General features: G+C 41.6%; 1 protein-coding gene across 1 annotated transcript; it reads left to right on the plus strand.

Annotated features, from left to right (window-relative positions):
* Positions 1 to 2,901: 2,901 nt before the first annotated feature.
* smarcd1 (SWI/SNF related, matrix associated, actin dependent regulator of chromatin, subfamily d, member 1) lies at positions 2,902 to 17,574 on the plus strand. The gene is given in 13 exon segments (NM_001004862.1): positions 2,902 to 3,077; positions 6,362 to 6,549; positions 7,557 to 7,599; positions 7,693 to 7,815; positions 7,914 to 8,036; positions 11,339 to 11,455; positions 12,186 to 12,287; positions 12,400 to 12,561; positions 13,577 to 13,674; positions 13,752 to 13,887; positions 14,851 to 14,973; positions 15,060 to 15,161; positions 16,271 to 17,574. Coding segments are annotated over 13 exon segments (1,527 nt in total). The 5' UTR covers positions 2,902 to 2,921; the 3' UTR covers positions 16,325 to 17,574.
* Positions 17,575 to 18,801: the final 1,227 nt, after the last annotated feature.

The raw sequence follows: 18,801 nt of genomic DNA on the forward strand, positions 1-18,801 counted from the left end.
TTCTGTGGGCCATTGTCCTTAGAAACTATTGTAACCCCTATTTGGCTATAAAATAGTCAAACCCAGGCTAGTATAGGTGTTAGAGCATGGGGCACATGCGACTCAGACAGGATGGGCCTTCGCTAGATGGAAGTGGCCTGCGGAGTTAGGGTGTAGTGTGACTACAACTCACTGTAGCTGTGGTCAGTGCAGATTAGCAAAGATGGACGCCAGAAGGTTCTTGCAGTTGAACTATAGCACAGGTTTACTGTCAGAGACAAATAAATAAGCAGGGTTATTTCATATACTCACATACAGATGGTAAATGATAGAACTACTCTAAGGAAAACAAGAGAGGATGCACACCGGTTTATCCCACCTCCTTTAGAGTCTGGGCAGGGTAAATGCACCTGGTCAGCTTGGCACCCCTTTGGAAGCAGTCAGGATAGATACCTCAGTCCTCAGGTTGAATACCTCCTACAGCCGACTGTGCTACAGAGTTTAGATACTGCCTGTCTCCTGTGTCTTTACCGTGGCCCTATGCTGAGGCAACATTGCCTGTAAGGAAGGGTACTTCCAGCTACTTTCCTTGGTGGAACCGAAACTGCTCTTGCTTCCATCCCTCTCTATCTCACTTTCATACAAAGTGCTCTACAGGAGTAACTATCTAACTGGTCCTAGTTCACGTTGTCCCAGTCCCCGACTTTCTCTAGAGAAGATGGTGACTCTAGGGCAATAATTGCTTTACTGGGGCCTTGTTCTGATCCCAGGCTCAGTGACCTATTCCTGGGACACAGAGGCAGCCAAAGAGGAAGCCACACCCTCCTGCTAAACACTATATGAGAGTGCAAGAGATGTGGTCAACCCAATAAGGCATAAGTACATAACGTTAGACTGATACATGGGTCTCTGCCCAGTAACAGCAGAAATAAGGTTGTAGGGTTTAAAGCCATAGGGGCAGATTAAGGCTGGCCATACAGGCACCGATAATATCATACGAAACCTCGTTTCGTACGATATCCGGTGCGTGTATGGCATGTCGGCGAGTCGACCGATATCGCAAGAAGCTGCTGATATCGAACGACTCGCCCATCGGCCAGGTTAGAAAATTTTGATCGGGCGCCATAGAAGGCGCCTGACCAAAATCTGCCGTCAGGGCTGAATCGGCAGAAGGAGGTAGAAATCCTATTGTTTCTACCTCCTTATCTGCTGTTTCAGCCCTGAACAGTGTGTGGCGGATCTGACGATGTTTCATGCGACCGACATGCCATACATGCACTGAATATCGTACGAAACGAGGTTTCGTGCGATATTATCGGTGCGTGTATGGCCAGCTTTAATCTGCCCCTATGGCTTTAAACCCTACAACCTTATTTCTGCTGTTACTGGGCAGAGACCCATGTATCAGTCTAATGTTATGTACTTATGCTTATTGGGTTGACCACATCTCTTGCACTCTCATATAGTGTTTAGCAGGAGGGTGTGGTTCCTGTGTCTCAGGAATAGGTCACTGAGCCTGGGATCAGAACAAGGCCCCAGTAAAGCAATTATTGCCCTAGAGTCACCATCTTCTCTAGAGAAAGTCGGGGACTGGGACAACGTGAACGAGGACCAGTTAGATAGTTACTCCTGTAGAGCAGGGTTGCACGAAACATCGTCAGATCGCCACGTGTGTGGCCACCTTAAACCTATGGGTTCCTACACTATTCATTAGCTTTGTCTTTTGCCATGGCACCAAAAACAATCCTCAAGATTTAATGCAGGCTAAATCATTGACTTTTGGGCTTCAAAACACTTGAGACTTTCTAATAATAACACTAAAATGGTCACTGTGCAAGCTTGCATGAGTAACAGTAGCTATTACAAGGCACATTGCACTAAATTAAACATGAGAGACACATAATTAGTGCAAGAGCTTTCAGTGCCATATGGGGGGTGTTATAGACAATGTGCACAGACTTGATGGCTCTGAAGTTGGCATTTTATTTGTTCAGTTTCTTATCTAGCATTAATGACTTTGGGCCACTGAGATACAGAGGAACAGGCGGGGATGCTCTCCATAATATACATAATGTTCTAGCTCCATAATATACATAATGTTCTAGCTCCATAATATACACAATGTTCTAGCTCCATAATATACATAATGTTCTAGCTCCATAATATACATAATGTTCTAGCTCCATAATATACATAATGTTCTAGCTCCATAATATACCCAATGTTCTAGCTTGGCCCAAAATGGTTCTGGGCATAAAAAGTGGCACCAAAATGCCATTAGTTTCTTATTCATCCAATAAATAAATAGCTAGTGTATTAAAGGATTAAATGACTTTGGCCCACTGATTTCAAAACATAAATGCATAGAGAGAGATGCCCTGCATAATATCCATCCAATCCCAGCCCGAAGCATTCCTGGCCTTATTAATGTCGTGTTCCCATCTTCCCGCTACAAACAGGCCACTTATTGAATACACAAGCGGCAGGTTGGAAGCATGACTGCACACAAACCCTTGGCCAATTCATCCAACTATTATAACGCCCCGCACAAACTTACAGTTCTTTATAAATACATACGAAACAACCCCATTGCCCGCCTTTTTATTGACTCAATATAAGCGCAATGTAGAGCGAAACGGCGCCATCTTTAAGTGTGGAAAAATAATAGCTGACAGTTTCAAAAGCGCATAGAGAAAACCCGCAAGTGCCCGCCAAACCAATCCCTGTCATATTGCTATTTACCATAATCTAAAATGGCCGCTTCAGGCACGGAGACCTTCCACCGCCTCACATACCATAGAAACACAGTTGTTGCCACACCTAAAATGGCGGCTGAGAGTTTCCGCTTTTTCACTCATGCCGGCTTACTAACTCCACACTAGGAGCCTCTGCCACCTTCTGTGACACGGTACTTCCGGTTCCGGCCCCATTGTTGCAAAGCGATGGCGGCGCGGGCTGGATTCCAATCAGTGACCCCGGGGGGGTCCGGTTCAGCTACGGCTGCTCTGGGTCCCGGTACCCCTGGCCCAGCGGTAAGAATGGGCCCTGCCCCTGGGCAGGGGATGTACCGCTCTCCAATGCCTGGAGCTGCTTACCCGGTAAGAGAATGTGATGTGGGATGTAGCGTCTCAGGAGGCCATCATTAAGGGGAGGGGGAGATAACGGAGTGTGAGCTAGCCATGGGGGCCAGTAGCCGCCTTCCTGCAGCTGGATGCAGTTCTGGCAGCGCGCTATATTAAGTGCGGTAGCCTATAGGTAGGGGGGCCCGCAAGTTGGACATCCCTGGCCCATCACTTTATTCCTTGGCGGACTGAGATGTAATGGGGGAGGGGTACTGATACCTACTGGGCGCCCAGTCCTGCAGCATCCCGGTCACTTCTACAGAACTCCTACTCTAACCAAAACTCTTTCTTTGCTTATTAAAAAGAAAATATAATTCTAAACAACTTTAAAATATAAAATACATTTCCTGTGGTTTTATATATATATACTTGGAAATGTCAGTCCGATCAGAAGCAGCATGTGTATTCTGGACAGTGTATTGGGGGCCAACCTGTTAGCTGATCTGTTAGAGAACTGACTTTTGAGAACAGAAAGGGATAAACATGCACTTTTCACAGCAAATATTACAATTATACATTATATTAAAACCACTGAATTGTTAATGTATGTATGTTGGAAAGTTGCTCAGAATAACATTTTCTTTCATTATGGCAGACAGTCTGAAAGGCTTTTTCATATATAAGGCCTGACAAATTTTTGTAGCCAAAGTGTTGGGCTCACTTATTCTAATCATTTATTTCAAAGTCAGTCACTGTTTTTGGTTTGTGCTGTCACCCCCCCACATAAGGTTAGGGCCACATAAATTTGTAGGGATCGGCTCAACTGGGTACTGCTAGGGGTGCTCCTTGCTGCGCATCTCTGGTCTGCCCACTCCTGATGTTTCCCTGCAGCATAGGATGCACAGAGTTGTGGAGATGGCAGCACAGTCCATGACTAAAGGGTTTTAGGGTTACCAATGGTTTCCAGTCCGTTGGTCCAGAGATTCCCTTTAAAGGGAACTTGTCACCCAGGCATAAAAAAAGCTGTATTATAAAAGTCATTTTCAAATTAACCATGAAATCCAAATTACTTTTTTTTTTTTTTTTTTTTTAACACATCCATATGCATTTCAAAGCTATGTAGAAATCTCAGCTGTCAATTATATATTGACTTCCCTATCCCTATGCGTTATTCATAGAGGCAGGCCAGATAATTACTTTCACTTTCCATCGAGCAGTCACTTTTCCCCCTCACTAATTGTGTAGCCAGGGCATGGGCATCAGGTCTCCTGTTGTGGCACATAAGGCAAGTTTTGTATAATGCCAAAATCTTGTTTAATAACCGTGCCCACAAAATGGCGCCTGCCTGCTTGCTTGCTGTGATTGTGAATTCCAAGACTGATGGACACAAGATTTACATAATTTATATAAAGTTTATTTTGCTTGACAAACACAATATAAAACAATTTGGAATTATTTCCTAGGGTAACAGGGCCCCTTGTGGGAGGAAAAAAATTAAAATGTATCATATAGTGTTGCTCCAATAGTACAGGTATAGGATCAAAATGTAGGTATTCAACTGCACAGCCTTACTGCTTCCGGACTCGATGCATCAATCCCCAATGACTCCTGCTTGCCTCTTTGCTATAGAACCTGTCATCCAGAATGCTTGAACCCCAGGAGTTTCTGGATACGTGCTCTTTTTTTCATACCTTAAGTCTACTAAATAATTTTTAAATATGCACCCCGTAGGATTGTTTTGCCTCCAATAAGGATTAATTCTATCTTAATTAGGATCTAGTACAAGGTACTGTTTTATTTCAGAGAAAAATAAATATACAAATTGTGAATTATTTGATTAAAATGTACTCTATGGGCGATGGCCTTCCTGTAATTTAAAATTTTCTGGATAATGGGTCTCCGGATAATGGATTGCATACTTGTACTACGTTTACATGCTGTTTGTATTATATTTAGCTATGTTCTCTTACTGACATTTGGGGTCAAGTGCTGTCTGTCGCTCTATGAATATATAACATTTGGGATTGCTGTTCTGATCACTCACGTTATATGGAGGTTGTAAATTGTTGATTTTTTGTTCTGTTAAAACTGTGTACTGTAATGTTTGTCCGTGTAACTTTTAACACATTACAGTATGGTGTATTTATTGTAGCAAATACACCATACTCAAAGCCTGGTGCTGCCTTATTGCTTGTTAAAAAAACCCAGAGTTATGGTGACCATGCACGGGCAGATTTAAGCCGCTGGGTCCTTCAGACCGGATTTGGCAGTTTATCTGCCATGTATGTTGACCCCCGGCCATGTATGTTGACCAGTATGTCAATACATAATAGCTAGAAGTTAACTTCTTCCTTTTCAGCTGTCCACCCTGTTAAAAGCCAGTGACTTGAGGGCAAACATAGTATGGGACATAACTGTTTTCTTTTGAACCTCACCTGCGTGCTAAGGATAAAAAGCAGACTAAGTGAACATTGGCCTTTCCACCAGCAACTCCTATTGTTGTCGGTGGAAAGACATTTCAGAGTGGTTAGACACCTGCAATAACAGAGATCTATTGCGGGAGACTGAACCACTCCATGGGACATCAGTCAAGAGATTAGAGAGCTGAAAGGGGGAAGTCGTGTTCTGTCTATTATGTTAGACATCCACTTACTCCACTCCATTCTTGGCTCTCGAGCAGATTTCATGGCACACTCTGCTTAGCAGCATAATGCAATACTATTAATATTTGTATGTGCTTAAGAGTTACAATATTTAAATAAACAGCTACTATAAACTATAATCTATGAAAAAGGGAGAGTCTCCTTAATTCAGTGATCCCCAACCAGTGGCTTGGGAGCAACATGTTACTCACTAACCCCTTGGATGTTGCTCACAGTCCCCCCAAAGCACATACTTGTTTTTGAATTTCTGTTTTGGAGGCCTTTTGTACTGCCAAACAGAGTCACCTGTAGGCTGCTAGTACAAATTGGGCTACCAAATAACCAAGCACAGCCCTTATTTGACAGTTACTAGAAATTTATTTCATGCATGTGTTGCTCCCCAACTGTTTTTTTTTTTTTTTTTTTTTTTTTATATTTAAATGTGGTTCACTGCTAAAAAAAAAAAAGGTTACCCCTGCCTTCATGAATATGCAGAACATGGTAGATGAGGGAGAAAAATAGTGTTGGGTGGAACAAGCAAGAAGACCGATGTAGATTTTAATATACAGTTGTATAAAATGAACAGTATAATGCACGGTGTGTGTCTCTCAAATAATGTATATCAAACAGTGTCAGTTCTTGTGTAATGAAACCTTATTCTATATTTATTCTGTGCAGAGACCTGGAATGCTTCCAGGTAGCCGAATGACTCCTCAGGGACCAGCAATGGGCCCCCCTGGTTATGGTGGAAGTCCAGCTGCTCGGCCAGGCATGGCCCAATCAGGCATGGACCAGTCTCGGAAACGTCCTGCACCCCAGCAAATACAGCAGGTGCAACAACAGGCTGCTCAGAATAGGAACCATAGGTAATGTTTTGATTTGAATTAGCAGTTCCTGCTTTAGAAGGACCTATATATCTCCAAAACTGCTTAAGTTGGTTTCTCAAAATACATGGCTCACTAGCATAGCTGCAGCTTAAAGTTAAATGGCTTATTTGAAGTATTCTGTACTGTAGTTTTTAAATGCCACATGGACATATGTGCCCAACCCCCTCATGTATGGCCACTTTTAGGGTAAGAACCAACGGAGCAGTTCGGTTGCCCGCAATAGAACGCTATCACGGGCGACTACCACTCCGAAATGGCTTTCCACTGGCAACAATAGGAGTATTCCAAAGTCGTGCAAAGTTTCTTCCTGCAGGCAAGATCAATTGTGGATTACTAAACCACTACGTGAGTTCTTACCCTCAGTGTACAGTGCAGATTGGGGCACATTAATGATTCCAGTGGAATTTAGTTCTCCGCACTGTTGCTTCAGACCGACTTAGCAGCCATCCCGGCAGCCAGCCTGCCTGATAATCAGCTGGTTATCTATCAGGCAGAAAAATCCTATCAGATGTGGTTCTCTCCCTGCAGATTTCCATAGGCCTTAAGGTGGCCACACATGTGGCGATCTGCCACTAACCTTCAGGGCTGAAAGAGGCAGATAAGGAGGTAGAAACAATAGGATTTCTACCTCCTTCTGCCGATTCAGCGCTGAAGGCAGATTTTGGTCAGGCGCCTTCTATGGCGCCCAACCAAAATCTTTTAACTGGCCCGATCGGTGAGTCGACCGATATCAGCAGCTTCGACTCGCCAACTTGCCATACACGCACCGAATATCATGTGAATCGGTGCGTGTATGGCCAGCTTTAAATGTTCTTACTGTCGGCCATTTGCAGAGCAAATGGATAGCCAAAAAGCATATCTTCCCATGTGTGCCAATGTAGTTGAACAAATGGTTGTATGTAATAGGCTTAGCTAATATATCCTCTTTTAGAGGCTTAAAGTGGATCCATAAATGAGTAAAAGTTATTGTTCTTTTCTTCATACAGTGCTAAAAAGAAGAAAATGGCTGATAAGATACTACCTCAGAGGGTAAGTACTCGAGAAGATGGCACCATAGTTATTTAACTTTTTTCTATTTTTTTAATCGACAATATATATATATATTATTTTCTATTCCTACAGATAAGGGAACTGGTACCCGAATCTCAGGCTTACATGGATCTGTTAGCGTTCGAGAGAAAGCTGGATCAAACAATCATGAGGAAACGGCTTGATATTCAGGAGGCTTTGAAGAGACCAATAAAGGTATTCTGGACAGAAATTCTTTAAGTTCAAAGTGGAATTTTTAATTATATTTTCTTCTTTGACATTATCTGTTCTTATACAAATTTCTTAATTTTTAGCAAAAGAGAAAACTTCGGATCTTCATTTCAAATACTTTCAACCCTGCAAAATCAGATGCTGAAGATGGAGAGGGAACTGTTGCCTCATGGGAGCTGCGGGTGGAGGGCCGTCTCCTTGAGGATGTGAGTACTGAGCAACAAAAATGTTTCCATTGATTACTTAATGACAACCCCCCCCGTCCTTTTATATAACAGTCACAGGTTGGATTCTGTAGAGTAGGTCTGTCCAACCGGAGGCCTGTGGGCAGGATGTGACCTTCCAAAGGATTTCTATGTCCCTTTGTCTCTAAATATGACATTTTTATTTAATCTGACCCTGGTATTTTTGGGCCAATCTTAGCTTCTCCTCAGCTACGTGTAGCTTCATGCATGCTGAAGCTGTGATGTACCAATGACCAATGTAGCTACTAGGGATTATTATTATTATTATTATTATTATTAACATTTATTTATAAAGCACCAACATATTCCGCAGCGCTGTACAATAAGTGGGTTTCATACATTGGACATACAGAGTAACATATAAAGCAATCAATAACCGATACAAGAGGTGAAGAGCTTCCAAAAGAGCTTACAATCTACAAGGGATGCACCAAACCCTGTTTTTTGGGTTCAGCTGAACCCTGAATCCATGGTGAGGGATTCGGCTGAATTTCGGTTCATTCATATGCCTGCTGTAGGGCCCTCTATCACAACTGCACAATTCCCGCCTGCACCCCCTTACAGGTGATCGTGTCCCCCCCCCCCCCCCGAGCTGTTTGTAACTTCTGACAGCAGCCGCTGTGCGGCTTATAAAGAACGTTTGGCTCTGTGCTCATTGTGGCTAGAGAACAACAGAGCCGAACATTCCTTGTAAGCAGCATAACGGCTGCTGTCAAGTTACGAACAGCTCTCAGGGGGAAGCAGGACAGAACGGCTCTTGCAGGGGAAGCAGGGTACGGCACATCGGTGGGCAGGCAAGGTGGGGGAAGCAGGACACAACAGCTCTTGCAGGGCATTAGCATATGCTAATTGGGATTCGGTTCAGCCAGGACCGTTGATTCGGCCGAATTCGAATCCATCCGAAAAAGGCCTAATCCTGGCCGAATACCGAACCGAATCCTGGATTTGGTGCATCCCTAGTAGTTACAGGGCAATGTGTATTAGAGCGGTCCCCTTCTCTCCCTGTCTGACTGACCAGGGCCTTAGCTGTTAGGGCTAAGAGACATGGAGCTACTTAGTAGCAGCTACTTGTCAACGGCCTAAAAATGCCAGAAAATACCCTGCCACGGACAATACTCAGAGCAAAGCTGACCCGGGGACTGGTCTGATTGTCATATTGGAATAAAGAAGGATTTTTCCCCTCTGGTTTCACCTGTAGAAAAATGTGTGTGTTTGGTGTTTTGTTTTTGTTTTTTACCTCATCTGCTATGTTATTACGTTAATACTTTAGACCAGTCAACAGGCTACAGCATATAGTCATATTGGTGCTCCACAGGCGTTAGGAGACTCTTTACTGACTGCTTTATGAATCCCTCAAAACTGGTTAATAAGACCCATACTTATTATTCTTTTCAAAGTAATTATTTCCTTTTAAAGTAATTAATCTGAAAGATAAAAGTTTTATTGACAAGACCTCTAGAAAAAAAAAATGGTATGCTTATTGGATATTTCATCCTGGGGTTTAAGGGGAACTGCCGTTAAAATGAATGATAATGACATCCCTGACATTTTCCATTTTAGCGCTGAATTTTATCAGCAAGATGTGGGCTCAGCTTAATATAAGCTGACGGGAGGGAGAAGAGCCGAAGCTAATTTAATGAAATTCTGTATTGAGATGAAATATTTCCAATAGAAGCTGTCAGATCCTTTCTGTGCCATTTAATGAAGTTCAGGAAGAAGGGCCTATCTGTTTCTGTTATAATAAGATGCAGAAAGGCCATTTAAAGCAGTTGGAGACAGGGAACTGTTAAACTACAGCGGCTGTTTTCTGACCATATTGGTGCTTCTAACAAAACCTGTTCTCTGTTGGGGAACTTGGTTTGAGTGGACAAGCATAAGAAATACAATATTTGCAGTGCTCTTAGTTAATTATATATATTAAATTATAAGTGACTATTTATTTGGTAGATCTGGATGAGGCGCTTGTTTAAATACCAGAAAGATTTACTAGTGGGGAAGTGTCATTGTTAATTGAGCTTAACTTTTTAAGGCGGTATAAAAGGGATAGTGAAACATTGCAGTTTTAACAGCAGCATGGGAATAAGCCTATATCAACCTTATCACCCTGTTTAAAGTGGAACATCTTTCTGTCCCTTTAAATTCATGGGGATGCAGAATAACAAGCTACCTGAGCCAGACCGCAGCTGTGAAGGATCAGAGGGTAAATATGGAGGCAATACATTGCACACAATGATCCACTATTGCTTTAAAATAGACAAAAATAATTGTGCGTTTTTTTTTCTTTTTAAATTGATAGAATGACCCACTGGTATGTTAAAAAGGTATTAAGGTCATTAACACTAGAAAGGCCCTAAAAGCATTTATATACAGTATTCACTTAGTTTGTGCTCAGTAATTGTGTCTCCATTTCTAGAAACCATGATATATGTGTGTTTCATAATACCTGTACTTGTTCTGGTAGGGCTTTTGGGGCAGCTCATAAGTATTTATTATCTAAGTTTCCATTCAATACAATTGACCTGGCAGTGCTTTGTTTAGAGAACAGATAAAAGATGTCTAAACAAAGCAGAGCTCAAAACAAATGTGCTGAAATAAACCAGGTCTATGTATCGGGAGAAATAATGCTATGGTAATTTCATTATTTTAATGTTACTGGCCTTTTAAATAACAGGTTCTTGTGTGGATGAAAACGATTATTCTATGACTTCATACACTTACACGGGATTGTAATAGTAATTCTTAAGTTTGACAATAGCAACCAGTCAGTCTGTTTCAAACTGACAGCCAGTAAATGCTAGTGGCTGATTTGTTGCTGTGTGTTATCTCTCTCTAAAGCTGGCCTACATGGGCAGATCCGCTTGCCTGGCGATGTCGGCAAGCGAGCGGATCTTCACCCGATATCCCCACCTACAGGTGGCGATATCGGGGAGGCATGTAGGTGAATTCGATCGTTCGGCCCTGGGGCAGTTTGGCCCAATGGGGCAGTCGGTTTGGGGACCGCATCAACGAGCCGATTTGGTCCCCGATCCGACTGGATTTTCTAACCTGGCCGATCGATATCTGGCCAATTTCAGGCCAGATATCGGTCGGCCAGGCCCCTCGGTTCTGCCCCTACACGGGCCAATAAGCTGCCGAATCGGTCCAAGGATCCAATATCGGCAGCTATAATCGACCCGTGTATGGGGACCCTTACACTGCAGGTTGCTGTATAGTATATTTACAGAATGAGTACTTTTTAAGGGGTGTTTGTTTTTTTTTTGCAGGCGGCACTTTCTAAATATGATGCTACCAAACAGAAGAGAAAGTTCTCATCTTTTTTTAAGTCACTAGTTATTGAGCTGGATAAAGACCTGTATGGGCCGGATAACCACCTGGTGGAGGTGAGCACTGTGAACTTGCTGAAAGCCAGCAAAATATTTAGCAAACAAGGCTGCTTTACCATTGAATAAGACACAGTATGTTTGATAACCATTGATTGTGATCAATACAAGGAGTGTTGCCATTTTAAGGAGAAGCTTTTGGTAAAAACTCCATCATTGCTATAAAATATTTTCATTTAGTCTAGCTTTTTTTTTGACCATTTTAATTAAAGAAAGGCAAAGGAAGTACAGCCTTTGGGTTATCTAAACTTTAAAGTTCTTGTTTTGGATTGCCCCTGTGCAAACCAGCACATGCTCCACTGACCAGTCACAGGGGTTTTTCTCCCCCACTGCTTTCAGCAATCGAAGAGAAAGGCAGTGCCTGAATCACACATACTGCTGGAAGGTGTACCTCCACTCAGTAAAGTGCATGCATGGCTTGTTTCCTATCTGTTACCTTGGGAACTATGGACAGGTGGATAGGGATTTTTGTTTTTTTGTATGCAGCGGTTTTCGTCCTTGGTGGTGTCATCAGCAGCCAAAATAGCCTTTGATATTGGCCTTATAGAGCTTTTCTTTTACAGATCAAAAATATGAGTGAGCATTGAAATGAATAGGAAATCAGTCAATTTTTCTTTGCATTTTGTGACATTTTAAACATTGTAAACTACCAATATATTGATTTTGACAGTCTTTACATTATTTGTTTGTATAGAGTTACACTAAGTTACTGTAATATTTTCATTCTTAGTGGCACAGAACTCCTACAACACAGGAGACTGATGGTTTTCAGGTGAAGCGCCCTGGGGATATGAACGTGCGCTGCACCGTGTTACTGATGCTTGACTATCAGGTGTGTTCTTTGTGTGTACTATTTGAAGAATATTTCTGTGAATGCAGCGATGAAAGACAAATTCCTATCACAGACTGTGTGTTTGAGTTCTGTGTGTGTTTTTTAACTGTAGCCACCACAATTTAAACTTGATCCCCGACTGGCTCGCCTCCTTGGGATTCACACTCAGACTCGTCCAGTCATCATTCAAGCTCTTTGGCAGTACATTAAGACTCACAAACTTCAAGACCCTCATGAACGGGAGTTTATTATATGTGACAAGTATCTGCAGCAGGTAAGTGCCTATTTCCAATGAAATACCACTAATACAAAAAGTAAACAAAGCCCTGCTTTAAACCGTTTACGCTCGAAAAGCCTAATATCTGATTGTAACTGTAAGTTTGTGCCCTACTTGTTTAAGTGTTTCTGTTGTTCCCATTATGTTCTCCACATACAGCATACATAGTTCCATTGTATTGAAAAAAGACCAGAGTCCATCAAGTTCAACCCTTCCAATTAAACCCAGCACACACAACCTATACTGACCTATCTATACACTCACAGTTGTTAATTATGCAAATACTGCAATACTAGGAAAAGTTCTCCAGTTCTTTAGTGTATGTTTGGCATGTGGTAAAAGCGGATTATTTGATGCAAGTAATTTCTGGTGCAAAATAGACTACAGGCTCTATCTGCTTCAGGTTATTATGTTTGTCTGTATGGGAGCTACCCAAATGCTTAGAGACTCTACAGTGTACAGTAGTATTTTAATGAGCAAACCATAAGCTAAAGTATAGATGGAGAACATAATAAGCTCTCTGGGAATAAAATTGGGATGCTGATAGCCAGTACAGGTTATCAGGTAATAAAGCATGTTTCATATTAATAAGAGTTATCAGTCCTGGTTGGCTTTATGCTGGTCATATTTTTTGGAATATCTTACTAGATGACCCACAGGGTAGGCTGTTGTATACATTATGGTTCACACCTGTATAGCTACATCTTTCTAATCAAATTGTTCTGATTCCCTAAGTGGACACCCATGCAGTTCCAGGGAGGCTGTTTAACTCATATACTTGTTTGGCATTATTGAATTCCCTGTCTCTTTGTATCCTATGTCTCTAAAAAAAAATACAGTAACAAAGTTCATATGGCAAATATTGTATATATCACAGTATGTGTTGACCCTGTTTGTACTATTGTATTATAAAAATCTATAGTGCTGCATGTGCAGTAGCAGAATATAAACAATTTTCCATACACCTTTTCATCAGCAACAAAATGTTTTTTTTTTTCCTTCCATCCTCCAGATATTTGAGTCTCAAAGGATGAAGTTTTCAGAGATCCCACAGAGATTGCATGCCCTCCTCATGCCTCCAGAACCAATTATAATCAATCATGTCATTAGGTAAGATGTAGTTCTGTTAGATACTAGTCTGTGATCCTAGTTACAAAATCACCCTGACTTTGTTCTGTTTTAATTAGCGTTGACCCTAATGATCAGAAGAAAACTGCTTGTTATGACATTGATGTAGAAGTTGATGATACCCTAAAAACTCAGATGAACTCCTTCCTGTTGTCCACTGCCAGTCAGCAGGAGATAGCTGCTCTAGATAACAAGGTGAGAGATAAATGCTTTGAGCTGGAATATACACAACATGGCTTCCCTTATGCATTGAGTAGAGTGGGTAGTGGGTGCTGAATAAAGCAAAGGCTGGGGATGCATTTTCAACACAAACTTGTTTGCTTGGTTAGGGTATTTGGCTGCTGTTGGGTAGGTGGAGGGCCAGGGATGAAATTGCTATCAGACATCTGAGCTGTTCAGGTGAGGGGAGACTTGCAGGAGTGGCCCTGGGCCATGTTGAGTCTTAAGTGGGTCATATTTGGTGCAGGCCTGCCCAAACCTACGAGGCCTCAAGGGACCAAACTATCAAAGAGATATTGGTGGGGCATGCAGGTGTTCTAATTGGTGATCTCGACAAATAAGCAGATCTTTTAGTCTATGCCCAGCTTAAGGCCTCCCACAACTTTTTTTTTTTTTAATAAAGTGCAGCCTGAAAGTAGGCCAGAGCTGGTAGCTTAAAGGGGTTGTTCACCTTTAAGGGTAACTTTTAATACAGAATGGCCAATTCTAAGTAACTTTTCACTTGGTCTTTATTTTTTTCTTCTGACACATTCTAGTTTTCAAATGGGGGTCACTCCAACAGCCAAAAACCTGATGCACCATGAGGCTACAATTTTATTGTTATAGTTCCTTTTTATTACTTATGTTTCTTTCTATCCAGGCCCTCTCCTGTTTATATACCTGTCTCTCATATAAACCGCCCCCTGGTTGCTAAGATCATTTGAACCCCAACAGCCAAATAACTACTTTCCAAATCGGAGAGTTGCTGAACAAAAAGTTAAATTAAAAAAAAGCACTAATTGCAAATTCTCAGAATATTACTCTCTACGTCATAGAATGTTAACCCCAGCTGGTGCAGTTTTCTCCTAACAGGAGCACAGTAATAATTGTTCACTCTGTATCCTGTACAGTTATAGATATTGTCTGTAAAATCTTTTTTTTTTTTTCTCTTTTTAACAGATTCACGAAACAATTGAAACTATTAATCAGTTGAAAATTCAGAGGGAATTTATGTTGAGCTTTGCCCGTGACCCTCAAGGATTTATTAATGACTGGTTACAGTCACAGTGCCGGGACCTCAAAGTGAGTACTTATAGGATTAAATATTTGTCATGTGAATGAAATTTCTGACCATGTTGTAACCGTTCTGTTGCCTCTTTTCCCATTAGACAATGACTGATGTGGTAGGTAATCCTGAAGAAGAACGCCGAGCTGAGTTTTACTTCCAGCCATGGGCTCAGGAGGCTGTGTGCCGGTATTTCTACTCCAAGGTACGAACAAGCTCTTTTCCAGGGTTTCATGCTGCCATTTCTCCCCCTTTTTTTTTTTTTTTAACATAATTTACAATAATGGTTAAGATCTCACTTAATGCAAATTAAAATTACAGTCATTTTGAAGGGGCTTTTATGTCTTTCAGTCACCATTTAATGAGACAAAGATTTCCCTTGGCAGCAGTGCAGTCAATATATATGAGCCTTTTAGGAAAAGAATAATTCATCCTCTTACAGAATAATTCATCCTTTTATGGATCCTCCTGTATAAAAAGTGCTTGATCCTGCAAGGCTGCAGCTTTTGCTGCAACGAGATATATACATATACTAGATTGATGATTTTTATTTAAACCCAGTGAAGGTTGAATCATATATGGAATTTTGGATTCCAAATAGTTTACCATGAGAGCATGTCCTGGTGAATAAGGATATTACAAACATGTAATTTGTAATTACATTTCTCCAAGATATCTGCCTATTCTATGCCCAGCACATTAGGACTTAGTACATATTACTCTTGTACAGTACCGAGTGTGAGATGGAAAGCCATTTGTTAACCACAGTATAACTGTATTCAAAAGTCTGACAGTCTGCTTTTAGCTTTTATGTAATAGTTAAAAGGTGCTTGCTAGTCATGCACAGTACAAATAGTATATCTGCTTGTGTTCTCTCTGGGTATTCCAGTTTCCTCACACACTCTAACAACATGCAAGCAGGTTAATTGGCTGCTGATAAATCTGACCCTATTGTGTCTAAATGTGATTGGGACCTTTGAGTTTAAGCTTCACGGGGGCAGAGACTGTTATATTCTTTTATTTATCTAGTGCTATACTGAGATTGCAAATAATTCAGTGTGTCTGTTCAATCAGCTGAACGCAGGAATGGCAAATATGTGAGCTGTGTAAATGTGCTAAGCCCTGGGTGGGAGAGGAGCCATAATACCCTTTTGCATATAACTGGGTCCACTCCAGGGTTTCATGGGGATTTGTCTGTTTGCTTATTTGCTCCTTGTGAGGCAACTTCAGAGAATCCCTCCCACCATTCACATTGTACACTGTACACTTATTGTATACCTTGGGAGACTAATGATTCTTTTTTTTATCAAATAGGTGCAACAAAGACGTCAGGAGCTTGAACAGGCTCTCGGGATCCGAAATACATAAATACAGCGTCACCTAGTGAGGCCCAGCAGCTGCTTGCTACACCCCTACGTTTTGAACATAAGTGGTTCTGCCCTAGCCAATAACATTGCAGCATAAAGGTTATGGTTATAGGAAGCTGCTTTAGTGAGTTCAAATCAGGGTTTCTAAGCAGTTGGAAGGACAACCTCTAGCCCCGCTGCCAATGCTTCCCACGTTATTATATGCTATGGCATTGCCAGCAATGTGATGAGGTCTGGACTTCGGTGTTTACACTGCAAGACAAAATGTTTTAGCATAATTTTCATCAAGTGTAATTTTTCTTTGTAAATGTATTATTTTAGGCCTTAGTGTTGCCTCTTCTCTAGAACCTTTTATGGTTATTCAGCCCTTCATTGTCTGGGGCCTTATATTGCTTAGTTCCACAGAACAGTTTATTTAATACTGCAGTTGGCTTGGCTGCCCAGCCCAAACTCTGCTGTTTCTGGCCCTCCTACTGGCTTCTCCAGTACATTTGTATCCCTTTTATTTACTGTCACGACCCTTCACAATTCACAAGGTGCTACACATCACTCTAATTCCATGATTAGAGCAACCTGCCACTATTGCAGCTTCCAATATGTTCTGACTGGAAGGAGGATGCTGGAAGTTGCAGTTGAACCTTGTATTTTTTTTTTTTAAGGTGAATCTTTGACCTGTAATTCAGGAAGATCATGATGGCCTTGTGCAACATGCATTCCTTCAAATGTTGCTGGACTAGGTTTCCCAGCACTCCCATAAGCCAAAGGCTGAGAGTGTCCTGGAAGGTGTAGTTCAGCATGGTTTTGGAGTGTCCATCTCCGCTTTAAAAAATATTTGTCATTTGTTTTTGGCACCAGCACACACACAGGGATAACCTCCCACATCTTGTCTTTTTGGTTTTTCCATCTATTTGTGAGTGACATGTTCATTTGGGCAGGATTGTGGTCATTAGATTTCAATGATGAAGGAATCTGCTGAAGGCAGCAGGCATGCTGCACAGTGGAGTGTACAGTTATATTATATAATACAGCGTAATCATTCTAAGGAATGGTCTCTTAACTGACTGCTTGGGTGTCTCGGGTAAACCTTGGGTGCCCTTCAAACGCCCTCACCGAATGTGCTTTTAGCACCTCTATTCTCATAAAATGTAGCCTTTTTTATTTTTAAAACTAATTATGGTTTTGATGGACCAAAATATTGTTTTGTATCTTGTAGCTGAAGACAAGTTTTAATAAAAGCAACTTCTAAGTATATCCATGTGTGTTATAGTGTTCACTGAGATGGTGCTCATTCCGACACTTAAAGGGCAAGGAAAGGTAAGGTCACTGGGGAGGTGCCAATTTGCTGGGCTGCATGGCAGGTCAGGCTTGGTGAATGTTCACACCCAATTGTTTCTGAAGTTTGGCTGACCACCCTGCCATAAACTACCCTGGGCCAGTGCCACCAGTAGGGCGTTACATTTCTCCTGCAGGAGGAAACTTTGCACAACTTCAGGAAACAAAGCGACGTGTATGCCTTCCCACTGGTGATTCACTTAATTGCTGGTGGAAAGGCATTTCAGGAAGATTAGTTGCCCGTGGTAGCAAACTGGTGACTAATCTCACAGTGGGCCATGTCCTTAAAGGAACTCATATATTGTTTAATATAAGAAGAAGGTTCATGATATAGTCCTCTCTTCCTGTAGTGCTGGCCACACATATAAGGATCACTCATTTGGCAAGGTTGCCAGACCAGCAGAAATGTTTCCAGTTTGTAGGCCCACAGCATGATCCTATAGTGTGAGTGACCAGAGACCTCTCAGCCAAGGGCCATATCAGCGTGATAAAGTGGTCCTCGACCAATGGGATTTTCAGACCTGCTCTTTTCCTGTTTGTTATTGGAACTAGAGCAGCGACTATTGTTTCTTGGCAGAGATGCAACCAAACAACCCTTCTTCCCCTTGACAAATACAAGCCTGACAGAAGCACCAATACCAGCAGTTCCTCTCCCAAAACTTTCTAGGGTGTATTTTCAGCATTACCTGTGTTTTGTAACACTTGGTATTATATAACAATGGAAGGTAGAGGGGAACTCCCATCATGCTAAACCAGCTTAATTATGCCTATGATTAACATTGTGTTAAGTTTAAGTGACTCCTATGTATTTGCACATGAAAGAGAACCTATATGATTTCCTATGTTGCTGGCTGAAGGGGTACATAATGCCAACTACTCATTTCCAACAGATATTTCTTCCATTGGTGCAGACAGTCGGTTGTACTGTTTGGCCCCATAAATGATCTGATTGGCTGGTTTGGGTTGTGGGAGTTTTAATGAATGATCTGTATAATATGGTAAGTTTCCACTTTTGTATAGAATGTTCTTTTAACCCCAGTTGGCCTTCCTTTTTAGTTTGTTTTATTTGTTTTCCTCTTCTGCTCCTGGGCAACTTTTAAGTACCCTGTCATCCAAATAACTATTATTCTGTGAGGCTACATTTTT

Source organism: Xenopus tropicalis, chromosome 2 (assembly GCF_000004195.4).
Source record: "Xenopus tropicalis strain Nigerian chromosome 2, UCB_Xtro_10.0, whole genome shotgun sequence".
NCBI lineage: Eukaryota > Metazoa > Chordata > Amphibia > Anura > Pipidae > Xenopus > Xenopus tropicalis.